This window comes from Ailuropoda melanoleuca, chromosome 5, assembly GCF_002007445.2.
Source record: "Ailuropoda melanoleuca isolate Jingjing chromosome 5, ASM200744v2, whole genome shotgun sequence".
In the NCBI taxonomy this organism is placed as follows: Eukaryota; Metazoa; Chordata; class Mammalia; order Carnivora; family Ursidae; genus Ailuropoda; species Ailuropoda melanoleuca.
This window is the reverse complement of record NC_048222.1, coordinates 63,531,462-63,558,661: the sequence shown is the minus strand read 5'-3', so window position 1 is coordinate 63,558,661 and position 27,200 is coordinate 63,531,462. Positions and strand designations below refer to the sequence as shown.

Below are 27,200 nucleotides of genomic sequence, written 5' to 3'. Positions count from 1 at the left end.
CTGAGTCTGGGGCAGAGAAAGTGAAAGTCATTAAAAATACTGACTAGTCAATTATTCTTCTTCATTTAATTTTTTAAATTTATTTTTGTTTCAAGGTTTTGTTTAAATTCCAGTTAGTATTATTCTTCATTTCAATAATTCTTACTCAAAGTGCTTTTCAGGGAGAGCAGAAAAAGTCTCAACCCATGGCTGGTTGAACCACAGGGCAAGGAAGGAAAAGGCTGTCCTTTGAACTAAAAATCATGAACAAAGGCCAAGTCTTAAGAATTTAGAAAGAGATGAAATCCATGTATACAGTTCACAAAGCTGGCCTTCTTTGAAACTAGGGAGATGGTAGTAGTGATTCCTTTACTTCTCTTTACAAACCCATCCACCGCCTAGCTTTGTTCCAGTCCAGAGCTCTCATCCAGTGCAAAGGCTAATAGTTAAAACACAGTAAGAACTCCACCACGGGGGCGCAAGGTTGGCTTAGTTGGTAGAGCATGGGACTCTTGATCTCGGGGTTGTGAGTTTGAGCCCCATGTCGGGTGTAGAGATTACTTAAAAATAAAATCTTAAAAAAAAAAAAAAGAATCCCACTACTACCACCGCCCTCACAGCCATTACAAAAAGGTGTTCAAGGGACAAAGAGTGTTTCTAGTAGCATACTCTGTGAGAAAGGACACTTAGATAGCTGGCTGGAACTGTCTGCCTTGAAATAAATCTGGATTGGCAGTCATTAATTTGGTGAGACTTCCATCTGTCTCTCAATTCTACTTCTCTCACAAAACAAAGTAATCTTTCGAGCAGCAGTAGCCTCTGGTCTGCAAGAGTCCTTTCCTTTCCTCCTATCTGCCCCACTGGTAAGACATGAACAGCTCATTAGGTCCCAGATCTCCAGCTCTCCCCACTACTCCACCCTATGCTGATCTTTACTCCTCCTTGGAGGGCCTTCTGCTTTTGAGTTCTTGAAAGTAGAACACCTCTTGCTTCCCGTTTCTTTTATACTATTTGGCTCGTCTGAAGTACACTGATCAGAAGAGCTCCCATATCTACTCTTTTTGGCAAACAGCTGGACCTACTCTTGCTAAATGGCTTTTGCTGGTAGAAATGAAAAACAGAGCTGCAGCTTGCAATTCCCAAATCCAAAAATCTCTGAAAACTAAAAATTGTCGGTACCTCTTTTGGCAGCAAAACCTAACTGCATACTATTTATAGTCCTATTTTATTCCATTTAGAATGATTATCCACCCGTTTCCCTGTAGAAATGTGTTATTACAGAGTGTTTCCCAGAACTGCTTGAGATTTATATAATATAAAGAGTATATACTGTGTTAGATTTTCCAAAAATCCAGATTTCTGAATTCTGAAACATTTGGCCCCCAGGGCTCAGATAAGGGACAGCGAAGGTACTGTGACTCCATAGTGCTAAATTCAATTGCTGAGCAAGACAATTCCTTGCGGTTGAGATTCCTAACTACCCACTGACTGAGTCTCTAGTAACGAGAACCAGCCATTCTCACATTGTAAAACCAAGATGATTAAATTCTCTATGACTATTCGGTTCATAGTACCCACCGAAAAAGTAAGATAAATGTCAAGTCTCAAATACGAACTTTAAGAGTTCATATGTGCAATATTAAAGGCAACACAACATCTCTTTTTTTTTTTTTTCCAAATATTGGAATGAGGCAGAGCAATGAATTTACGACTACCACAAATCCCACTACCAACAGTCAGGGAACATGTAGCTCTCACCGTTCAGAATCTCATGCCCAAAAAACATCTTCACTCCTGGAACACTTCGACCAGTCTCCACATTCTTCACTGTTACAGAAAACAGTTCATTCAGTTAATAAAAAGTAGCATTTTCCTAAAATTATAAGAAAATAATGCCTCTCAAAAGTGCCATACCTAGGGGTGCCAGGGTGGCTCAGTTGGTTAAGCGCCCAACTCTTGGTTTCGGCTCAGGTCATGATCTTAGTGTCCTGAGATTGAGCCCTGTGTTGGGCTCCCCACTCTGCTTGAAGATTCTCTCCCTCCTTTCCCTCTTCCTCTGCCCCTCTCTCCACTCACTGACTTTCTCTCTAAAATAGATAAATCTTTTTTAAAAAGCGCCATATCTGAGTTTTATAAAAATCCCCAAATTATTTTCCCCAAGAAATGAAGACTCAAAAACAAATTACAAAGCTACAGCCTTGAAACAAGAAGGATAATGAACAGAGGGAACCTCAGAATGGTCCAAGAGGAACTTAAAGGGCAGGAGTAGTACGGTACATTTAAACTTCTCCCAAGACTCTTGGGGCCCTTGAGGCTCAGGACTATCTATTTATTATATTTCTATTGATTTTTACTCTGCCTAATTCCAGATAAAATTTTAAGGCAGCTGACTACTTCTAGAGTCCATACCCTGTTTCATGCCATGCTACATGCTCGAAAATACTGTCAAGGACAATAATCCAACTCCTAGCCCAAATATAGGGCTTTTCTGTGAGTAGGTAAGAGAGTCAGGAGTTTAGATGTCTTATCTACAATATGGTGTCATTTCTCTAGATATAAGTGCTCCCAGCAGCTGTATATTTCCATATTGCTCAGCAATCCAAAATAATTGAGTTTCACCCTCCTGTTCCACTGAATATATTCTTATAGAGGTCAAAAATCACAACTGCCTATTTTTCTTTCTTTTTCTTTTTTAAGATTTTATTTATTTGACAGAGAGCACAAGCAGGAGGAGGGGCAGAGGGAGACAAAGGTTCCCCCCCGCCGCCGGGCCAGCAGGGAGCCCGATGTGGGGCTTAATCCCAGGACCCCAGGATCATGACCTGAGCTGAAAGCAGATGCTTAACCAACTGAGCTACCCAGGCACCCCACAACTGTCTATTTTTCAAATCCAAAAAGAAGTTTATAGTCTTATCACCCTTGGCTCCCATGTATCCTTTGACAATACTGTTCTTTCCTTTCTTCTTTGGCTTATAGGACATACTTCAAGTTTAGTTCTTTCCTACTAATTTCGTAGAGCTACCATACTGAGCACCGACTCAGAGCTAGACACCATGCTAATTATTTGCCTACATTTAATTCTCCAGTAACGTAACGAGAGAGGCATTTCATTATCTCTGTTATGCTGGAATCTGAGACTGAGAAAGGTTGAATAACTTGGTCAAGATCACACTGCTAATTAAAGACAGAGTCAGGATTCAAACCCAGGCCTCAGGTATTTTAATATGCAACTCTGAACCAATGTTACAGTCTCCCTCATTTGCTCCTTCCCATCTCTTCAACTGCCTCCACTACCTCTGACATCCTCACCCCCCCCATTTCTTTTTTCTTTCTTTCTTTCTTTTTTTTTTAAACATAAGTAATCTCTACACCCACTTTGGGGCTCAAACTCACGACACTGAGATCAAGAGTCACATGCTCTTCGGACTGTGCCTTCAATATCCACTATTTCTACAGCACAGATTATTTCTCTGAGCTCCACTCACATTTCCAACTGACTAGTAGCAGGCTTACCATAAGATTCTCAAACTGAAATCATTATCTTCTCCCAGTAACCCACAAACTTCCTCTTCCAATTTCTATCAATTAATAACTGTACTATATACCTAATCTTCTGAGTCATAAATGTAGTAGTCATTTTCCGTTGCTATTTATTTATTTATTTAAGAGCACGTGTGCAGGGCTGGGGAGAGACAGAGGGAGAGTGAGAGGATCTTAAGTAGGCTGCACGCTCAGTGTAGAACCCAACGTGGGGCTCAATCTTATGACCCTGACATCATGATCTGAGCCAAAATTAAGAGTTGGATGCTTAGGGGCACCTGGGTGGCTTAGTTGTTTAAGCATCTGGCTTCAGCTTGGGTTGTGATCTCAGGGTCCTGGGATCGTGCCCCACATAGGGCTCTCTGCTCAACAGGGAGCCTGCTTCTCCTTCTCCCTCTGCCTCTCCTCCCCTGCTCGTGCTCTCTCGCAGGAAAAAAAAAAAAAAGAGTTGGACGCTTAACTGACTGAGCCACCCAGGCACCCTTCCATTGCTCTTTAATTATCTAACTGATTACCAGGTTACTTATTCTATCTCTTATGTATTTCTAAAATCTGTCTTCTCTTTTCCATTTCTTGCTGAGCTTTAGCTCTGACCCCCATCATGTTCCCTTTATTAGATCCCCTGCTTTTTGCCTCTAGTTTCTCCCTACTTCAGTTCTTCCTTCACATTGCTGTCATAGTGAAAATACTCCCTGCTTTATCCCAATAGTGCATAAAATTAGTAAACAAGTGTAAAGAAATATATTCAACTTCTTTGAGAATATTTTTTAAACATGCCAAGATGAAATATCACTTTTTACCTATAAAACTTGCAAAAATTTAGGAAAGATACACATCAGCATTTAAAAAAAAAAATTCCAGTGTTAGGGGTACCAGGATGGCTCAGTTGGTAAAGTGTCTGCCTTTGGCTCAGGTCATGATCTCAGGGTCCTGGGATAGAGCCTGCTTAAGATTTTCTTTCCCTCTATTCATGCCCACCCAGGGACGCCAAAAAAAAAAAAGATTTTCTTTGCCTCTGCCCCCCGCCCCCTCATGTGTACTTTCTCTCTCTAAAAAAAAGAAAAAAAAAATTTTTTAAATCAAAAGTTTAGCCATTAAATTGGAGTTTCAAATAACATGAGAAAATGCTTTTTATAATGTTAAGTAAAAAAAAATATGATATACCTAAATTACTATGTCAACTATATAAAATCTATGTAATTAAAGACTAGAGAGAAATATACTGAAATATTTCATTTAAACTGAATGCTTTGTTGAACAAGCATGTGGCATATCTTGATTCTTTTCAACTCAATGTCATTTATTCAGGCTAGCAATGAGCTTAGTCTCTCCACAGACAGTGGTGGTTTCTTGGACCTCGAGGGCATCTCTTTAAGGGGACTGACTCAGCTGGGGGAATACCTTCCCCTCTTTCCTCTTCCTCCTATCTGTAATGTCTACCAGCTACCAGGCCATCACAGGATCTTGAGGTTTGAAGTTATGAAAATGGTAGAGCAGAAAGATGGATAATCCTGGATCTCTGCCAAGTCTGGGGAGACTCACAGCAGCCCCCAGAGGCCTGCCTTCTTTTATATAAGAGAATAAATTCCTACTTTAAGCCACTGGACATGAATCTCTTTCCAGCAGCTGAGCATGGTTCCTAACTAACACGGCATTAAAAATTTCAGACAAGTCTGAAAACTTAGACGTCTCCCACTTAAAAATCTTTCAAATTGTGGAGTGTCTTGCTAGCTTGGGCAGTAGAGCAAACAACTCTCGATCTCATGGTTATGAGTTCAGGCCCCACATTAGGCCTAGAGCTTACTTAAAAAAAAATCTTTCAAATTTTTCCTCATTGCTTTCAGAAGTGTCCAAATGCTATAATATGGTAAGGCCTTTTTTTTTTTTTTTTTTTTTTTTTTTTAATTTGACAGAGACAGACAGACAGCGAGAGGGAACACAAGCAGGGGGAATGGGAAAGGAAGAAGCAGGCTTCCAGCAAAGGAGCCTGATGTGGGGCTCGATCCCGGGGATCACGCCCTGAGCCGAAGGCAGACGCTTAACGACTGTGCCACCCAGGCGCCCCAGGTAAGGCCTTTTGATCAGTCCCATACCCACTTCTCCATCCTTAAGTCTCGCTACATCCCCATAGGGAAATTTATTTAGGTTTTCTGAATGAACCAAGTTTTCATGGGTCTACATTTTTTGTACATGATGCTACTTCTACGTAAAACTATGGTTTTCTCAAAGTGTGGGTCTCCTTCTGAGCACCACCGTCACCAGGAAACTTGTTAGAAATGTAAATTCTTATGCCCCTTCCCAGACCTTAAGAATCAGAAACTCTTGGAGGGTGGCCCAGCAATCTGTGTTTTAACAAGTCCCCCAGGTGATTCTGATACACAGATAAAGTTTGAGAATCACTGGCTTAAAACATTTACCACTCTTTTCCCATCCAGTTAAATCTTACTCACCTTTGGGACTCCTTCCCCACTATCTTAACCCTACCACTCCCAGATCTGAATTAACCAAACCTTTGTGTTTCCATAGCATCTCGTGCATCATTCTATCAGAGAGGCCATCACACTGCATTATACCTTTCTACTTGCTTATCTGTCTCCTTACCAGACTAAGTTTTTTTAAGGACAGGGACCATGTTATTCTTTTTTTTTTTTTTTAAAGATTTTATTTATTTCTTCGACAGAGATAGAGACAGCCAGCGAGAGAGGGAACACAAGCAGGGGGAGGGGGAGAGGAAGAAGCAGGCTCCCAGTGGAAGAGCCTGATGTGGGGGCTCGATCCCATAACGCCGGGATCACGCCCTGAGCCGAAGGCAGACGCCCAACCGCTGTGCCACCCAGGCGCCCCAGGGACCATGTTATTCTTATCTATATCCCTAGTACCTATCACAGTGTCTGTGATACAAAACTATCAATAAATGATTACTGAATGAATTAATATTACAAAAGTCTGGTAGAGCCCCACCATGGTCCACAAAGGTCTATTCTAACTTATAATATGGCTTAACAATAACACTAATCTCTCAAATGCCATTTATACGTTTCAATTGTGAACTTGAAATGTATGCCAGGTGAACTACCCTAGCAAGTCAACATTCTAGCTGAATAAAAACTATATATTGGAGCTTAAAGGTGAACACATGTAGGAACTAGGAGGGTGGTACACCCAGAGGCCGCATGGAAACTCTGAGCTCCTTCCCACAGACCTTGACCTATGCATCTCTTCCACTTGGCTGTTCCTGAACTGCAACCCTTACAATGAACAGAATTGAAGCTGGGAGGTTAGAGGCTACCTTGTGACCATGAGGATAATACATCATCCCTGAGGTGGCAAAAATCACAAGACACCTGGTCCCTCCCCACATCTTCAAGCCACTGCACTATTCCTTAGCAGCCTACCTCTGGACTACCTTTTGCATGACAAAAATTAACCCCTAACTGTCTTTGTGAATTTGTCTGTTGAAGCCAAAAGTAATTCTATTTAATAGAGTGGCTATTTTGAATTTCAATATGCATATAGTAAGCATTTAAAAGAAGCACCCAATGAAAAAGAATCTATACACTGAAAATTTCCACTATCATGTCAATAAAAGTATAAAAGTGGGGACAAGCCCGCAGATGCAGCCATGTTTTCTGTTAGGGAAAACAGCATTCTAATCTTCCTCTTAACTCTTCCCTAGAATAGGAATGCCTCCCTCCCAGTTGCTAATGAAGCCCCCAGAGCCCTCACCCAAACTTAACTATTTATTTCTTAAAGGCAAAAGATAATGACAAATAAAATGAGACCTTTCTTCAGGACAACAATCTTGTTAGGGTCCACATGCTGGAGTACTCCCTCAAATATGCCACACACCAATGTGAGTTTCACCCTTCTCCACAAAATCTGGTTGAGGAAATGGTAGTCACTGCTGGGATCCATGCTATTTGATTCCAAAAGCAGTCTTCAAATAATCTTCTTTAAGTATCCAAACACTTGAAAATAAAAGAGATCCAGGATTTAAAAAAATATTTTGGGGGGAATAAGGTTATTTTCCCTTTCCCCATACCTAGAAGGGACAAGAAAAAGAAAAATGAGAGTAATTCAGTTTTGCTCATCTTTTTAGAACAATAATGAAAAAAGGACTATTGCAACCACCAACTCTAATTTATACATGGGAAGCTGAAAGCCGTAAGACTTCAGGCACTGTAGCTTTGACTTCTTTGTCTATAAAATGGGGTAATACTACCGTTCATTCCTTAGCTAAGTGGAACAAGCAGAACATTTTAGAGGATTTTAAATGGCACGTACATATATCTTTTTAACACCAACAAAAAAAAAAAAAGGAAGGAAGAAAAGAAACTAAAAAAACAAGTGAAAAAAACTGATGGTGGCAAAATATTTGCCAATACATGCTGCCATAAGCTGCTCGCCCAGAAATATCTAGGATCTAAATTCTTCTGGCCTCTTATGCATTAGTAACATTTCCAGAATTTGACGCTGTTACCAACGAAAACATAAGACGCTTAGAACTATCACAATTTATGCATGACCAATCCGGCTGCGATGTCAGTGCATTTGAAAGGAGACAACACTAGAACAGACAAGAGCAGGTCAATCATGAAAATAACTCAGTGAGACTAGAACCTTGGCCTCATGCTAAGTCGTCAAAACCCTACGTAAAGCTTAAAAGTAGTTTAGGTACTAAATGACAGTGGTTAGAATTTGGTTCTTCCGTATCTCAAACCGGTTATGCATAAAGCAACACTCAGAAGGGTGGAGAGGGGGTGAAAAGGCATTAAAGCCACAGAAAAAGAACTGGTTCACGCAGAGGGCTAAATTAGTTAACGGGCGGCTTAAATATTTTAAAAAAAAACAAAGAAAAATATCATAAAAATAAAATGTAAAACTCCTCATTTTTAAGACAAAACAATAAACTCCAAATAAACGGCGAGCCATACGCTAGGAATTCAATCTCGTCCACCGTTATTTTTTTCCCGAAGGAAGTTTGGGAAATCCTGTCCCAATTTCAGCCAAATGGTGACTTCCTTCAGCTTCAGTCTTGAACTAAAAAAGGAGGTACTACTGGTAAGGAAGAACTCTCAGGGTGTTCCAAGCCAGCGCTGGCGGTTATCAAAGGACAGAGCCGAAAAAACAGGAGAAAAGTACACGGGAGTGAAAACCCACACCGCGGAGCAGACGCCAGCTTGGCGGAACCAGAGGTCCCGGCTGTTTCCCGAGGAGCCAATCGGCGCTCGACCCTGAGGCTTGCTCCCGATCGCCCCCACTGGCCAGGAGGAGGGAGGACTTCCAGAAAAAAGGAGGAGGTGAACTCCCAGCATGCAGTTCCCAAGAGACACACCCTAAAGTTGCCCCAAGAGATGTTTGGTCTATTTTTATAGTTTCTCTCTGCAATCCGTGCCACCTGTGGGTGGGGTTTCCACTTTTAGAGTTCTGTGAGAAACGGGTTGGCTACACTCCCTACCTCAGGTTAGTTCGCTGTAAAACTCTGGGTTGATGGCGTTTCCCTTTTAATAGCGGTCGGTAGAGCCAGAGTGGCATCGCCTTTTTAAGGCCGGTGGCATCACGCTTCCGGGGGCGTGGTCCGTCCTTAGGAATACCCGGCCCTGCGCTAGGCTGATTCATTCGGGGGCTGGGGCTGGAACCGCCGACGTCCGCTCCTGCGCCGGGCGCAGCCTCGCTCCTCATTGGCTCATTCTCGGGGACCGCCCTCCCCCCCTTGCCACCCCTGGGTTCCCTCCCGGGTCCGCAGTAGAAACACTGCCCTCTCGCTTCTTGACCCTGGGCCTTTCTCCCTTCCGTCCCACTCTCCCCCCGCCGCCGCTGTCGCTTCAGACGCCCCTGCTCCCGAAGGAGCTCCCGGTTCGGTGATGGGGTCTCGGGCTTCCACGTTATTGCGGGACGAAGAGCTCGAGGAGATCAAGAAGGAGACTGGCTGTGAGTTCGGGTAGGGGGTGGGAAAGCGGCCGGGCGCCTCTGGCTGGCCTCAGAACCGACGGCGGCTCTCGTTGAGGTTCGGAGTTGGGGTGCCCAGAGGTTGCCGGTACTGGGCAGCCTCCAGCGCTGGCGCTTCGTGGCCGAGGGCTGGAGGACCTGTTCTTACGGCTGCTTGGAGCGGGGCTCTGGCTCCTGTGGGGCTGTCCTTCCCCTCAAAGGCAGGATTCGCGATCACCCTTAGAGCAGAGGCACCGCTCTTTTCTCTACCCCCTGCTCATGAAAGCCTCCGAACTCCTTTCTTTTATCTCTCCTCTCACCAACCTCGAATTCAGGAGCTCTGGATGGATCCTGTAGAAAACAGTCCGTTCCTATGACGTTTCTGGGGAAGCACTTAAAATCACTGTCAACTGTGGGAAATGATAAATAAATTCTTTCCTCAACTGGAAAAATAAATCCAGAAAGCAAGATCCTATAGTAATGCTTTGGAAGACGTGACCTGGTGACAGGAGACCTTTAAAAAAGAATGAGGGATCGGAGATTGTGAGACTTCTTTCATTCTGAGGCTGTGGAGAATAAAGCACAGATGCTGTGACCACAAGCTTTTTTACTCACACTGAGAAAGCTTGCATCCTAATTTCAGATATATTGATTTCTACTATGCTAGTGTACTTTATGCAGTCGTTATGGAAATTGGATGTGCTCCAAAGTCTCAGTGCAAATTTGTACTAGGAACTGATTTTTTATAGTCCAGTCTCTTCCTCATTAGCCTGAACATAGGGGCAACAGGGCTTTGGGAATTCAGAAGCTCTGTGTAACATCATCACACAATTTTGTATAGCCCCTGATAATGCATACACTATTTTCTCAGTAATCCATTTTGACTCTTGTATTTTACATAAGTTATGTAATTGTCTGAGCTCTGTCTCTTCATGATAACCTGTCTTTTTTTTTTTTATCGTGTTCAGTTAGCCACTGTATTGTACATCATTAGTTTTTGATGTAGTGTTCAGTGATTCATTAGTTACATATAACATCCAGTGAACATCACAACACGTGCCCCCCTTAATACCCATCACCCTGTTACCACCTCCCCTCTGGATAACCTGTCTTTCATAGTGAGGTGACCAGTAAGTAACCCAGTGGCCCATATGCAGTAATGTTGAAGGGTGCTGGGGGAACTACAGAATTACACAGGCAGTGGTGGCCTGAGAGAAAAAAAAATTAACTTTCTAGAATCTTCAGTTTGGAAGGGATGTTATCTAGCTCCCACCCTTGTCAGATTGGTTCACTGCTTTTAGCATCCCCTAACAGATGGCCAATAACCTCTCCATAAATACCTTTAAGGATGATGAGCACACCACCTACTGATTTTGGATGAAGACAGAAAGTAGTTAGCTGGTTATAATGTATGATACTTGTTTGGCTACTTGACCTTATGGTCATTTGATGACTCATTCTGACTCTTAAGAGTAGAAATGCAGGCAGTTTGGAGTCAGCAAGCATTTTATTAAATTTTGTGGTCATGACCTCTGGCCACACTTGTAAATGTAAGAACTACTTTAGGTCTAAGGTGACACCAGTTAAAGCATTCATACTTAAAATAGAAAGTCACATAATAAAGTGCAAGCCATAGTGAGGATGGGAAAAAGCTATTTTTGCCTCAAGATGAAGGGAGCACTAATCCCATTTGGGCTTATTTACCTTTGACAAAATGGCAGACTTGGACTCTATAAGGACTGGAGTTAGTTTACTGTGGCTTGTGGAGGAACAGCACTGCATACTTCTGGAAGAGCTGTTTTCCTAGTTGCCAAAAAGTGAATCAAGTCTGAAGGAGATTGTCAACCACAACCAGTGCAAATGGATGTTAAGCCAGAAAGCCTAATGAACAAGTAGTTATTGAATTTTTGCATTGTCTGTGTTTAGTACTATGCTAGGTACTCAAAGCAGATGGTGACAAAAGGTGCCCATAGGAGTTAGGATTAGCATTACCACATAAGGTAGCTGAAATTGTGTGCCTTGCGCCTTCAGGCTCAAGGAAGACCGAGTCCGTGGGCTGGGCTGGGAAAGGACAGGAATTGGGCTCTGATACAGCCATGAATGAATTAGATTTAGATAAATTAACCTAGGGCATTTTGGGTGGCTTCCAGGCTTTCTCCCTCAGCTTGCTACACAGTCATTCCTGTGCCCTGGGAGTTGAGCTATCACTTTATCTGGTTAGTGTCCCTTAGCGGAGTTGATTTTTAAAGCAGTAATTTTAACGTGATACAAAAAAGGTTTAGAAGACTAAAAACAGATACCTGAGGGTGAGGTGGAGAAGTGGAATTTGTCCAGTTTTCATCTGCTTCTTGTTCCATTAAGAGTTTAAGGAACTATCAATCAGAGACACTTCAAGTTAAGAACAAGTAATATGACATCTCACTACTTTCTTTGCCAGTAAGAAAATGGCATAATTGAGGAAAACTGACTTTATATTGAATATGAAAACCTTGCATTGGAATTGATGATTATATTTAAACATATTTTCCATAAGTCTAAATTGATTAGAATTCTTGCATGACTGGTTTAGCCGGTATTTCAAATGTTATCTGTCAAATGTTTGGCAAACTAATTCTAGGTAAGAATTAACTGTAAGCCTCACTTTTGTCATCTGTAAATGGGAATAATAATAGTATCTACTTCATAGGATTCTTATGAGGATTAAATGAGATAAATTATGTAAACTACTTACAACAGTACCTGATATGTAAGTAATCAGGTAAGTGTCAGCTACTATTTTGAACCATAGATAAGAGTCATCTTATTGGGAAAATATTTGTATGTGCTAGTTATAAAACTATGTCTAGGACTGTATAAGTGGAGAGGTGAAAGCATTTTATGCTTTCCTTTTTTTTTTTTTTTTAAAGATTTTATTTATTTATTTGACAGAGAGAAAGACAGCCAGCGAAAGAGGGAGCACAAGCAGGGGGAGTGGGAAAGGAAGAAGCAGGCTCCCAGAGGAGGAGCCCAATGCTGGCTCGATCCTAGGACTCTGGGATCACGCCCTGAGCCGAAGGCAGACACTTAATGACTGAGCCATCCAGGCACCCCCATTTTATGTTTTCCTATTTTCAGGGAGCATCGGACTAGAAATCAAGTCGTTTTCCCAACTCTACAGAAGTAAAACCTTTAAAGGAATAGACTCCTTAATGTTTCTAACAGTTTAAAAAACACTCTAAAAAAATTAAAACATTTTCATTTCTTTCTTTTTTTTTTTTAATTATTTTTATTTTTAAGACNGGGGGGGGGGGGGGGGGGGTCCCCCCCCCCCCCCCCGCACAGGGAGAGGGAGAGAGAGAATCTTAAGCAGGCTCCTTGCCCATCTTGGAACCCAGTGCAGGGCTTGATCTCACAAACCCTGAGATCATGACCTGAGCCGAAATCAAGAGTCCAACACTTAACCACCTGAGCCACCCAGGCACCCCTTAAAACATTTTGTGTTGGCCTAAAACATTTGCTATATTGTCTTTGTTCTATTACCTTCTTTCATACATTAGCATTTTCATATATTAAAGCCCAGCTGAATAAAAGTTGTCATTGGGGGGAAAATCACAACGGTCTGGGGAGTTTCTGTAATCTCCACTCATAGTTGACTTAACTGTAGCAATAAACTGGCTGCGAATTACTTAACGCCATTTTTTAAAAATAGCCACTTAATCTGTGAGAAGCAGTTCAAACCGATGGAGTAGTGATGGATGCCCATTCATTTAATTTAATTATTATTTTTTACATTCATTTAATTTTAGTTTCTAGTTCTGGTGTGTGTTGTGTGATATGGGGATGGTGTTGAACAGGTTTAGGAAGTAAGTTTTACAGGCTGGTGAGGTTTTGTTTGAGAAGGTATAGTGGTGATAGAACTAGTGTGGGTTTTTCTATAGTTTCAACAAAGAGCACAAGTCTGGCAAAGGCAATTGCTTGAGAATAATTTCCTGGATTAGAATGTACACGAAGTTCAATTTCAGGCTCCTGCTATTTCAAAATGCAAGAACTCCTTGAGGGCCCTTACCTACCAAGCCATGTTGCCTGAAGGTGCTATCTTCCGGCTCCTATTGAAATGGAAATGCACATATAACTAACACGTTTAGCTGGTCTGAGGTTGAGTGATTTGTAAAGCTCTGTACTTTCCCCCCCAATTTACTATGAAAATTTTGAAATATAGAGAAAAGTTAGTGTAATGAACATCCATATACCTTCCACTTCAGTTCAACAGTTAACATTTTGCTTTATCTACATATAAATATATATAGCTTTAGCTGTGTATTTGCTTTATTTATATGTGTATATATATATATTTATTTTTTGGTGAACCATTTAAAATGCAGATAACGGAACTCTTCACCTCTAAATATTTCTGCATGTATCTTCAGAGAATAGGGATTTTTTTTTCCTACATACCCTCAGTACTATAATAACACCTAAGAAAATTGACAGTAATTTTAAAATACTATCTACCATTTAGTCCATATTCAAATTTCCCCAATTATAAGAAGGTGGTTTGTTGTTGTTTTAATGTCTTTAAGTCTCTTTTAATCTATAGGTTCTCCTACAGAGTAGGCTAGCCCTTGAAGTCCTCTGTCAGGGGAAACCGGAAGTGTTCGGGTGTGGAATGGTTGAGATTCAGGCTTCAACTTCTCAATCTTTTATCTGGAGTTCCCTTTGGTTGTATTAGTATGCTTTACCTAGGTTATTAGTCTGTTCTTCTGTATTAAGATTTAGGATAAAAGTGAGGGAAAAAATAACTTTTTTCTTACTCCCTTTTCATTGTATTCTTCCCTCTGTCATTCCTGCCTAGTGCTTAGTACTTCTCTGAAGTGCCTTTGTCCTCTGAGCATGAGGCAGTGATGATAGAGAGTTTTGTAAGTCAGATTGGCAGGGTCTTTCAAGTAATCTTTCAACAGAATAAAATAATTATTTACCCATTAGTGGAGAAGAATATAGTTTCATTCAAGACATGACCATGTGCACAGCCTTTTCTGAGAGGTCAACTCCAGAGACTTCCTTTGGGTTACCAAGAATTGGTACAGGTTTAGGGCATCTGTTCTGTTAGCCTAGTGCCTCCTGGTGAGAACAGTTTACTGGAAACTTGTCCTGCCTTCGTTTGTGGCAGTTCCAGTATCTTTCTGCTCCATGAAGTTGCTCTGAGCTCTGTACCTTGGAGACTGCTTTATATTCTCTGTCATGGTGGATTTAAACACCCAAATTAAAGCTTGCTTTCCTCCTCCTCCTCTTTCTCCTTCTCTTTCTTGTTAATAAACCGTTCTGGGGACGCCTGGGTGGCTCAGTCATTAAGCGTCTGCCTTCGGCTCAGGTCATGATCCCAGGGTCCTGGGATGGAGTCCCGCATCGAGCTCCTTGCTCTGTGGGGAGTCTGCTTCTCCCTCTGCCTGCTGTTCCACTTATTTGTGCGCCTGTGAGCTCTGTTGCTCTCTGACAAATAAATAAGTAAAATCTTAAAGAAAAAACCAAAACATTATTTCTGAAGTTTAGAACATAGATTGAGATTTTACCATATCGAGTTGTATTAAAAGTTGACATTTGGTTGTACGTTTCTCCAGTGATTTCCATATAGCCCCCTTCCTTCTGGAAGATAGCAGGTTTATGGTTCACAAAAATTTGTGAAGCGTTCCATATTTTTTAAAAAAGATTTGTTTATTTATTTGAGAGACAGAGAGTATGTGCACGCAAGGGGGGAGGAGGCAGAGGAAGAGAATCTTCAAGCAGATTGGTCCAGCCCCCCAGCTTGGAGTCTGATTTTGGACTCTGTCCCACAACCCATGAGGTCATGATCTGAGCTTAAACCAAGAGACACTTAACCAATGGAGCCACCCAGGTGCCCCAAGCGTTCCATATTTTTAAGGAAGCCAGCCATAAGCCGATCTTTTTTCTGAAATATGGGATGTAATACCATATCAGTACTTAGTAAGGGAATTTTTAGAATCGTACTTTAAGAGGTTCTTTGAGATGATCTAGATTAGAAAGATGTCTGATGGCTCATTTGTTAATTAAAGGGGTTGGACTAGATGACAACATTCCTGCCAGTTTTAAAATTGTATCATAGCTATATATACTTACATATACATGTATGGAATGTCTAGAAGGATTCACAAAAAACTGGTAATAGTGTTTGCCTCTAGCAAGGGAAACTGGGAAACTTGATTGTTCGGGAGACTTTTCATTGTGTACACTTTGTACTATCTGCATTTTTGCAATGTGTTTGGATTATTTTCTCAAATTAAAACAAGGGGCTCCTGGCTGGCTCAGTCAGTAGAGCGTGCAACTCTTGCCGGATTGTGAACTGAGACCCATGTTGGGTGTAGAGATTACTTAAAAAATAAAATCTTAAAAAAAAAAAAAACTAGTATAAAAAGAAATTCAATTCAATGTTTTCCTTGTTAAAAAGAAAGTAATCTGAAATATATAATAGTCTAAGTGCTAAAAACTGACCAAGTGGATTAAATATTCTGCAATTAAGAAGAACTCCAAAACAACACAGAAAATTATGAATAAATGAGAAGCTGTTCCAACTGTGGAAAGTGTACAAGTGGCTGATACTAGATGGTACATAAAGAAACGAGAACAGTGGTGTCGAGATTGTGAACAAATTTTGTTCTTTCAAAAAATCTTTTGGGAAAGTTAGTCATTCTTTAACTGACTTATTTTTGTTAACTAAAGGGAACTGTAGTTCTAGAGCATCCTTTGAGGCCAGAGGCCAGAGCCAGGGTAAACAGGTCAGGTTCCTGAAGAAAACTGAGGCAGCTGCCAGAGTCAGGAGAAAGGTGGAGATTAATTAGCGCAGCAGTGAAATGTACCTTCAGGCTCACAGTGTGAGGACGATGATGATAATGGCTAACCTGGAGTGCTTACCCTGTACCAGACACTCTGCCAAAGTGCTTTCCTCTCCTGGACTCACGTAGTGCTCTCCGCAGCCCTTTTTGTTCACCGCTCACTAGGTAGGCGGTGGTGCCATGAATGGGATCAGTCTGTTACCTGACCCTCGCCAGAGAACGCTGGCTGGCAGTGGGTCCACAGCTGCCTCTCAGTGCCTGGCACCTGCTGGCTCTGCACTGGCTGGGATTGATTCTTCTCTGCTCTGTTTGGAGAGCTAGTACCCAACAGCCCAGCTTGGGGTGAAATCTGACGCTGAAGAATTCACTGCTGCCCCTAGTGTGTCCTCTCATCCTAGCTCTAGGCCATTCACTTCCTGCTTCTCCCGCTGTGCCCCGGTTTACTTTGTCCCATTGTTCCTAAGACTGCAAGTAGATTTTGTTGAGCTTGGGGGAGGAGGGCTACTATCAGAACGCCTTTTAAACCCCTGAAGGTACAGCCTAGGACAAAGTCCACACTTACCACACCCTTTTTGGCTCCTGTCTTTTCCCCTTTGATAATGTTCCTTTTTCTACCCTCCTACTTCCCATCAGCCAGGAAGCTAAACTGTTTCCCAGAAATTCCTTTTTGCATTTTCAAACTCTGTGTACCTGTGGTTATTACCTCATTTTAATTGCCAGCTTGTGCTTGAGTTAAAAAATGAAGAGGAAAATAGCTTCCTTGTAGATATCATCTCTTGATAACCTGATCTTTGTACAGATTGCTTAATTTGCTTTCTGGGAGCCCATTGCTTTACTGGGAATTCAGTGGAGCTTATGGAATCACAGGAAAGAGGCTGACCTGACCCTCTGATCTTTTACCTAAATGTCAGTCATGAGGGAAAAGAAAGCCACTAAAGTTAGGTGCAGGAGCAAACCAGATTTTAAAAATAGAATTTGTCCCAGGGCACTTGGCTGGCTCAGTTGGAGCTTGCGACGCTTGTTCTCAGGGTTGTGAGTTCGAGACCCACAATGGGTATAGAGATTATTTAAAAATAAAATCTTTTTTTTTTTTTTAAGATTTTATTTATTTATGGGGCACCTGGGTGGCACAGCGGTTGGGCGTCTGCCTTCGGCTCAGGGCGTGATCCCAGCGTTGTGGGATCGAGCCCCACATCAGGCTCCTCCACTATGAGCCTGCTTCTTCCTCTCCCACTCCCCCTGCTTGTGTTCCCTCTCTCGCTGGCTGTCTCTCTCTCTGTCGAATAAATTTAAAAAAAAATCTTAAAAAAAAGATTTTATTTTTTTATTTGACAGAGAGAGAGACAGCCAGCGAGAGAGGGAACACAAGCAGGGGGAGTGGGAGAGGAAGAAGCAGGCTGCCAGCGGAGGAGCCTGATGTGGGGCTCTATCCAGGACTCTGGGATCACGCCCTGAGCCGAAGGCAGACTCTTAACAACTGAGCCACCCAGGCGCCCCTTAAAAATAAAATCTTAAAAAAAAAAAAAGAAAGAAAGAAAGAAAGAATCTGCCCCAATCTTTAAATATACGTTAACCAGCCTGGCATTGCCAGCCTGAAACATCAAATTGATTAATAGGTGTGTGTTTTTAATTAAAGCATACATTTAATAGCCTCTAAGTCAGGTGAAAATGTGAAAAAAGGTAAAAATTTCACAGTTTCCTTTGAAACTAAATTTGGCTTTGTTTTGTAACCACTTGACATTTAATATATAGTCCTAATGAAGCCTAGATTTTATTCCTGAGAGTCAATTTTGATTGCTCTCAATTTATTTATTTCCTAACTCCTTTCTTTCTTTAGCTTTTAAAATTTCTGTTTTGACACTCTAGAAATGAGTTAGAATTGAGACAGCTCCCCATTTTACTCTCTTTGAAGTGTATGGTGGGTTGGGACCAGAAAGGCAGTTGACTTCTGCAGGGCCACACTCTAGTTGTCTGAGTGGAGGGTGACTTCTCCAAATGGGACTAATTTTGTGTTCTTTAGTTTCCCACAGTCAGATCACTCGCCTCTACAGCCGCTTCACCAGCCTGGACAAAGGAGAGAACGGGACTCTCAGGTAGGCAGTTCCCATCTTTATTTTCGGGCAGTATCTGAACCAGGTGCCTTTATCCCCAGGACAGAGTGATAGGCATCTAGAGTGCAGAGAGCAGGGACCAACCAGTTCTTCACTGTCTTTGAGTATCATGGATTCACAAGGGAGTTAAATAAGCAGACGAATGGCATTACATTTATAACTTGGTACTTTCTGCCTTACTCTTAACTCCCCTTAGCTTGGGTGGCCATTGTTTTGGTCCTACGAACTTCCTTTTGAGAATTCGGCTCTCTCTGCTTGAGTTTTCCCATGGCCCTTTCCCAAACGTGTTAACTTTCAGAAAGTCGATCATTAGCATTCCAAGGTGGTCTAGATTGTTTTGCCTTCTCCTCTCATTTCCCAATCCAGCCCCCTAACCCGGAGGTCCACACACCACTTTGTATGTATTAATGTTAGATAAGATGTTCAGTGTTTTAGTCTAGAGCGGTGGTTCTCAACTGAGGGCTCTTTTGCTCCTAGGCAACAGAATATCTGGAGATGTGTTTGATTGTCATGTCTGGGGTGTGACGTTGATGTCTGGTGTGTAGAGGCCAGGAATGCTGCTAAATATCCTATGATAGACAGGACAGGCACCCCACAACAAAGAATTATTCTTCCCTAAATATCAAACATGCCGAAGTTGAAAAGCTCTGGTCTAGAATTAATAATTGACTTAGAGTAATGTGACGTTATACCGCTTCATATTTGTAATTGTCTTATCATAGTCCAGTGAAATATCACCTTACCATCACCTCCCACCCTAACTCAGTAGCAAGCTCAGCTTTAACTAATATAGAATGAAGCTCAGCTTTTCTGGTGGCTGGCAGGAAGCAAGAAGTAGTTTGGGAATTCTTTGGAAGACTTTTTGCACAGTTGTGGGATGTGGTATAAAGGGGGAATATAGTTGCTAAGCCTTTGTACATAATCCTCAAGCAGAATAGCTAGAGCATGCTGGTTAATCTATAGGGCCATGTTTGTTCAGGGCAAAATCTGCTGTCACTGGAAGCTGCGATGGACTCAAACCATGCTGTATTTAGTCATTAATGTCAACAACTATGGAATACCTACCATGTGCAAAGACCACACCGGGTGCTTTTTCTTCTTTTTTATATTGAGGCAAATAATATAAAATTTACAGTTTTAAAGTATACAATTCATTGGCATTAAGTGCATTCACGTGTTGTATAACCATTACTACTATCTAGTCACAGAACATTTTCATCACCCCAGATGGAAACCACGTACCCAATAAGCAGTCACTTCCTATTTCAGGGTCAAGGGCGAAGACTAATCTACTTTTTTCTCTCCCTGGACATTTCATATAAATGGAATCATATAGTTGGTGGCCTCCTGTGACTGGCTTCTTTCATTTAACATGGGTTTTCAAGGTTCTTCAACAATATAGCAAGTATCAGTACTTCATTCGTTTTTATGGTTGAATAATATTCCATTGTGTGCATATACCACATTTTGTTTATCTGCTGATAAGTTGATAGGCATTTGAGTTTTTTACACCTTTTGGCTATTATGAATAGTATTTCTATGAACATTTTTGTGTGGACATATGTTTTAATTCTCATTGGACTTACACTTAGGAATAGTATTGTGGGAGGCGCCTGGGTGGCTCAGTCATTAAGCGTCTGCCTTCGGCTCAGGGTGTGATCCCAGCGTTCTGGGATCGAGCCCCGCATGGGGCTCCTCCACTGGGAGCCTGCTTCTTCCTCTCCCATTCCCCCTGCTTGTGTCCCCTGTCTCGCTGGCTGTCTCTCTGTCAAATAAATAAATAAATAAATCTTTAAAAAAATAAAAAAGTGGTATTGTGGGTCATTTGGTAGTTTTATGCGTAATTTATTGAAGAACACCATATTGTTTTTTACAGCGGCTGCACTGTTTTACATTCCCACCTGCAGTGTATTGAGGGTTCAGATTTCTTCACATCCTCACCAACACTTACTATCTGTCTTTTGATGCTAGCTGTCCTGGTAGGTGTGAATGGTATATCACTGTGGTATTGATTTGCAGTCCCTGATGGCTATTGATATTGAACATCTTTTCATGCTTGACCATTTGTATATCTTCTCTAGAGAAATGCCTATTCGAGTCCTTTGCCTATTTTTTAATTGGGTTGTCTTTTTGTTGTTGAGTTGTAGGAGTTCTTCCTATATTCTAGCTTTTAGATCCTTATGAAAGACATGATTTGCAAATATTTTCTCCTATTCTGTGAATTGTCTTTTCATTCTCTTTGTAGTATTCTTTGAAGCACCAAAGTTTTAAATTTTGATGAAGTCTAATTTATCTAATTTCTTTTTTGGTCTGTGTGCTTTTGGTGTCATTATCTAAGAAACCATTGCCAAATCCAAGTCATGAAGATTTACCCCTATATTTTCTTCTAAGAGTTGTATAGTTTTAGCTCTTCTGTTTAAGTCTTTGATTCATTTTTAGTAATTGTGTGTGTGTACATATGTACTATATATATATGATGTGAGGTTGTTGAAGTCAAACTTTTATTTTTTATTTTTTTGCATGTGGATATCTACCTGACCCAGTACCATTTGTTAAAGAGACTGTGGATTTGCACTTGAAAAAATAAATCAGGGGTGCCTAGGTGGCTCATTCAGTTGAGCGTCTGACTCTTAATTTCGGCTCAGATCATGATTTCTGGGGTCATGGGATCTGGCTCTGGGCTCAGCGTGGAGTCTGCTTGTCCCTCCCCTCTGCTTTTCCCTCCACTTGTGCACTTTCTCTCTTACGCAAATAAATAAATAAAATCTTAAAAAAAAAAAAAGAAATAAATCAGACTAGAAATCTTTTTTTTTAAGATTTTATTTTTAAGTTATCTCTAAACTAATCACTCGTTTGATAGGTATTTATTGATTATCTGTGATGTGGTAGGCACTGTTCTCAGTGCTTGTTTCTACATATTCTTGGGGAAGAGGTGGTAAAAAGTGATAATTTTTTTTTCACAGCTATCTAGATCTAACTGATTTTTTTGTACTCAGCTTTACAAAGCACTAGGTTCTAAATTTGTGCTTTGATCTCCATGTGGTGTGGATTCAAATATGGGAGAAGCCCCAGGCCACCTTGAGTACAAGAAGAAATTACCCCATTGTACTACATAGTGAACAACAAGCATATTACATGTTGATCATTTTGTTGGACCACCCACTATCAGGGGTTTCACTCTGGCTCTGCTTCCGGACAACAGCCATCTCTGCCTCTGGCCATCTGTTAGATTGTCTTACCCTCCTCCTCAGCCACATCTTCTTTTCTGCTCCCTCCAGCCTTAGAGAATACCTACTGGACTCTAAAATCTTCTGTAGTGCAGTATGATGTAGCTCTTTTTAGCCTTTACTGCCAAACCCAGCCCAAGTCCTGTCTTGACCTTTCCAGAACCCATCAGGGTGTTTAGCCAAATGCAAGTGACCAATGTTTTATTGCCTGGAACAGGCCCCACTTTCTTAAGAAGGCTTTTAGCAGAGATAATATCCTTTTTACATTTTCTTCACTTCCCTCCTCCGTGGTGCTCTGGGCCTAGGCCTGAAACCAGATCTATAGAGCAAGAGGCTATACCGTGTACCACCCATAGCATTTGTATGCCTTTGCAGGGTCAGTCCCAGGGGGAACGTAAAGCAGAAACTATGGAAGGCTTTCGTTAGAAATGGAGCCTCTCCAGAGTGCTTTCAGAGTTCACCCCAAAGTATGTTGTTGTGTTTTTTTAATTACTTTTTTATAATAATTTTTTATTATATTATGTTAGTCACCATACAGTACATCCCTGGTTTTTGATGTAAAGTTCCATGATTCATTACTTGTGTATAACGCCCAGTGCACCATGCAATACGTGCCCTCCTTAATACCCATCACCGACCTATCCCATTCCCCCACCCCTCTCCCCTCTGAAGCCCTCAGTTTGTTTCCTGGAGTCCATAGTCTCTCATGGTTCATTCTCCCTTCTGTTTACCCCCCCCTTTCTTCTTCCCTTTCTTCTCCTACCAATCTTCCTACTTCTTATGTTCCATAAATGAGTGAAACCATATGATAATTGTCTTTCTCTGCTTGACTTACTTCGCTTAGCATTATCTCCTTCAGTCCCGTCCATGTTGCAGCAAATGTTGAGAAATCGTATTCCATTGTATATATGGACCACATCTTCTTAATCCAGTCATCTGTTGAAGGGCATCTCGGCTCCTTCCACAATTTAGCTGTTGTAGACAATGCTGCTATGAACATTGCACCCCAAAGTATGTTTAACAGAACACTAGTTTCTTGGTCGACCAATAGGTGTTGGATAAAAAGAAGAAAAAAAATTATCGACTGAACTTAGTGCAAAGCTTCATGAGCAAGGTTTAACAGGCTTCTTTTTTATGGGATTTCCTGGCATCTTTAAAATCCTCAAGTGAATTGGGCCTCTTCAAGAAGGGAATATTGTAAACAGTATTTGTCAAAAGATTTGCAGTTTTCCTGTAGACCTCCTTTTTGCATGGATCATCTTTCTGATTGGTATTTCATAGAATATAAGAATATACTGTAACCTCATAAATCTTATTTTCTTCAGATGCTGTTATTTTGGGTAAAATGTTTCTCCCAGTGCTGTTGAAATTGATTTCCTGAAATGGCATCTGTCTTGTGAAGGTCTTACAGTGGCCCTTTGCAAGTCAGGTCAAGATGAGAATCTGGTCAGCATCTGAATACAAAGATGATTTCTTTTGTTTAAATATCGTCTGTACTGGGAAACCTTGGTGTCTTAGTCAAGTGTCTGCCTTTGGCTCCGGTCGGGTCGTGATCCCAGGTTCCTTAGAATCGAGTCCCACATAGGGAGGGAGCCCTGCTCATTGGGGTGTCTGCCTCTCCCTCTGTTCCCTCTGCCCTGCTCATGCTGGCTCGTGCATTCTCTCTCTCTCTCTCTCTCTCTTTCTCTCTTTCTCTCTCTTTCTTATATAAATAAATAAATCTTTAAAGAAAAATATCTTCTGTACTGATCTAATGTATGGTGTTAGAAGTCAGCATAATGATTACCCTTTGTGGAGGGGAGCAGGTAGAGACAAAATGACCATGAGGCGGTGTCTGGGTACAGATCATATTCTGTTTCTTGATTTGGGGGCTGGTTATACTCTTAACTCGGTTAAAATTCATCATGCCAAATACTTGTGATTTGTGCTCTTTTCTATGCGTGTATTATACTTGAGTAAAAGTTTACTTGAAAAATATCTTCTGTATTGAGCAATTTTAATATTGACTCTTTGTCAGATAATACTTTTTCCAAGTAATACCATGATGAAAAATATTTCTGCATATTAAATCATGCAGGTTAAGTTGACTACAGGGGATAGTGCAAGCCAACTAAACTCTGCAAGTAAGTTATTACTGAGAAATACTAGCGGCTGTATTGTTACATATCACTTAAAAAAAATTACCTGTAAATTTCAGGAGATTGTGTCCTGAATGGTAGCCATTTATCTGCTTAAACACTGAGTGCTTTTGAGGTTCACTTTATTTTTTGACTTTATCCAGAGGACAGATGATTTCAATGTCCCAGACAAGCATTTGCTTTGTACACACTGCTATTAGTCATTCCAGAACGAAGTTTCACAGATAAGAACCATGATGCCAGTCTAATTCTCACTCTTGTAGTAGAAAATCTTTTTTTTTTCTTTTTTTTCCTCTCTGAAACCTTCAAATAATCTTTGACGTTCTGAGACTTCACAAAGATGTACCTTTTTGTAGGTGTTTTTTGGTCGTTATTCATTGCTCAGTATTAGATGAACATTTTCAATCTAAAAATATGTCCCTTAGCTGGAAAGTTTTTCTTCTGTTATTTCTTTAATTATTTCCTCCTTTCTTCTTCCTCCTTTTTTTTTTTTTTAATCTTTGTGGGGTATCTGTTGGCTGGTTATTGGACCATCAAGACTCAGCTTTTCACTCATAATTCCTGACTGACTTTTTCCTTTGCTTTCTGAAAGAAATCCTTGAATATATTTTTCAGTTCTTTTGATGGATTTTCTTATTAGTCCACAGTCTTATTTTTAACTTCTAAGAACCTTTCTTGTTTTCTCACCTCTGTTCTGTCATAGTAGCTTATTTTTGCTTTACAGATGTAAAAATGTATCAAATGTTTATTGGGCTATTTACTAGAGTCTTTCAGAACTTTATGTGTTCCCTGAATTATCATTATCTCTATTCATCTTGATCCTGTTCTTTTATGCTATTAATTTTCCCAAAATATCTGGTGAGCTTTGGTTGTCCATTCATATTTATGAAAACACCTGCATGGATTACTGTAGAAAACTGGCATGGATTTGTTTGTGGTTGATTTCTCCACAGGTCTTTCCTGGATGGAAGGGCTCACTTCAGGCACTCTATTCTCTGAGCAGGGCCAATAAGTTGGTAGACCTCACTTTAGGGCCGAGGAGCAAGGGAACAGACTAGTGGCCCCCTTCCCCCAAATAAAAGGACTGTGTTCCGCCAAGGCCAACTTCCCATATTTGGTGGCAGCCCTGCCCAGGTAGGACCTTCTGTTTCTTTCCATAACCCTACTCCATTTTTCTCCTGGGGACAGATGGTTTTATAGTCTTAGGATGGGCACTAAGCAGGAGTGGGCAGCTGGCCTATTCTTTAAAAATTACTGAATTAGCCTAAAAGCTGCTTCCCTTACCTGGCACCTCTGAGCGGGATGCTTTGCTGAGATTCTGTAGGACGGAATGGCTCTCAGCTGTGCTGCAGCCTCTTCACGGGTCCTCCTCTACTTTGACTTACTTGTTACTACGTTTGCATTTATTTTCTGACTTCCAGAATTTGTCACAACACCTCGTTTACAAGCACATTCCTCCCACCCTGGTTGTTTATGTCAGGGATATATTCCCATGTGTATGTTTCTGCTTGACATTTCAGGTGGTTTTAGAGAATGAGAGAAGCTACGTGTGTATGTGCCCACTGTATTCAACCAAAAGTCACATGCAGCCTTGCAGCCTAGCCAGTCTGGCCCTGGAATGCTAAAACAACTAGCAAAGACTCGATTTGGCACCTGTTGACACTTTACATGGTTCTGTTATCAAGACAACAACAAAATTATATTATCAATTTAATTCAAAATATTAATTAAATGGGGGTGCCTGGCTGGCTGAGTTGGAAGAGCTTGTGACTTTTGATCTTAGGGGGTTGTGAGTTTGAGCCCCACGTTGGGTGTAGAGAATACTAAAAAATGTAAATAAACTAAAATATCAATTAAATGCTTCAAATAATGGAAATTATTTCAATGTTAAATCTAAATAGTAAGTTATTTATTTCTATTATATCACTTAAATATAGAACACTTTTCTTAATTGAATATGTTCCCACAAGTATGTCCTTTTAACAGATTTTAATGTCCTCATTATGTATAAGTCATCTCACCATCGACCCTGGGTCCTGAAATATAAACAGTTAACTGAGGCTGATTCCCCAGGTAAGAGAAGGAGCCTGTATAGTGAAGATCAGTGTAGAGGGCTGGCACTTCTGGTTACTCTAGGTCTCTCAAACATCCCTGTGCCTATGAGTGTCTGGAAAACCACTCTTCATTGGGAATTTCTTGGCCGCAAAAAATGCTGTTATATATGATTCTATTCTCAGACTTGCCTACATCTAGTTATAATATCTTTTCGTAAAATTTCTTTGAGGGAAAAAGGTATCTTTGAGAAAGATTTTCCTAGGTATACTGTAAGGCAGAATATAATATTGGCATGCTTTTTTTATTAGCACACACAAATTTTGAACAAATACTTGTGTGTGGACTGCTAAGAGTATATATTTTTCTCTATTAGGTTCATGTTAATGGACAAATTTAAGAAGCTACGTTTTAGAAAAATTGCCCAGATGATCTCCATTCTTCTGTAGAACAACTAATAATAACGAACTGTGTATTGTTTAGCATTTTACCAACTATTGTTTTATACTCTTTCATTTTAATTTTGATACTACTAACAGTATTCCTTTTGGTCTTCTAGAACTGCATATACAATCTAAATTCCAAGAGTAGAATAAAAAAAAAAAAGTGTCAAAGGACAGGTTTAGGTGTTACTAACATTGGAATTCCAAGACTGGATCCCTTTTGAGACTGAAGTTCAGGCTAGGTTGTGTACTCACCACCTAATATTAGACCTGGTATTTAAACTGTGCCTTTTCTCAGCTAAAATTACTCCAGGTTGTTATACATTAAGCTGAGGTATGTGGCTATGCAATTCAAATGAGCCTTAATCTTCATTTAAAAGGAAGTAGTTATTGTTTCTTAACCTCTGTCAAAGAAGAGGAACCCTTTTGGATGATAATGTGGACTTTGTATTACAGAACAAATTATGTAATAAGAGCTTAGTGCATGTTTGTGGAATCAAATAATCAGGACCTCTGTAATTTCCTTTATCTTTTATCATCTTAAGCAATGACTTCTTCGGGTTCATTCATTGATGTAAAAATTATTACCCTAAGTGATCAAGGAAGATGAGAATTCAGAGTTATTGTTCCAGAGCTTTGCATGTAGTCCCCTAGGTCAGTTTCAACCTGTGTCACCACCAGATGTGCTGGAGTTGAGCTTCTTGAGTTAATTCAGCACTATCTAAATGTTAAACCATTCTAAGAGAAACAGAGAAGGGTTCTGGATAAAATAGGGATATTTCATTAGCACTTAGTATAAAGCAGGTAGGGGAATGAGTTTTATCTCTTCTGTTAGTAAATGTCTGGAAGGCAGGAATCAGGTTTATTTGAGTTCTATTTTTCTTTCTCTCTTTTTTTTTTCTTTACTTTTTATTTGGAATTAATTTCAAACTTACAGAAAAGTTCCAAGAATAATACA

At 40.7% G+C, this 27,200-nt stretch overlaps 2 protein-coding genes across 7 annotated transcripts in view; one reads left to right on the top strand and one right to left on the bottom strand.

Moving 5' to 3' along the window:
- The window catches only part of EXD1 (exonuclease 3'-5' domain containing 1), a 33,844-nt gene extending 24,732 nt beyond the window's left edge, over positions 1–9,112 (bottom strand). For 2 of the 6 annotated variants that reach the window (XM_011227895.3, XM_034661137.1), the window contains exons 1-3: positions 8,454–8,723; positions 7,302–7,487; positions 1,738–1,806 (exon numbers count right to left, since the gene is read on the bottom strand). In XM_011227895.3, coding sequence (XP_011226197.1) covers positions 1,738–1,806; positions 7,302–7,434 — 202 coding nt within the window. In that variant the 5' untranslated portion in view covers positions 7,435–7,487; positions 8,454–8,723. Of the gene's footprint in view, positions 1–1,737; positions 1,807–7,301; positions 7,562–8,453; positions 8,786–8,977 lie in introns of those variants that run through there. The other 4 variants (XM_019802500.2, XM_034661136.1, XM_019802487.2 and 1 more) reach the window with 4 other exon arrangements.
- Positions 9,113–9,155: 43 nt separating this feature from the next.
- The window catches only part of CHP1 (calcineurin like EF-hand protein 1), a 45,609-nt gene continuing 27,564 nt past the window's right edge, over positions 9,156–27,200 (top strand). Inside the window, exons 1-2 of the mRNA XM_002913211.4 lie at positions 9,156–9,450; positions 18,292–18,364. Of these exons, the coding sequence (XP_002913257.1) occupies positions 9,384–9,450; positions 18,292–18,364 (140 nt within the window). The 5' untranslated portion in view covers positions 9,156–9,383. The remainder of the gene's footprint in view (positions 9,451–18,291; positions 18,365–27,200) is intronic.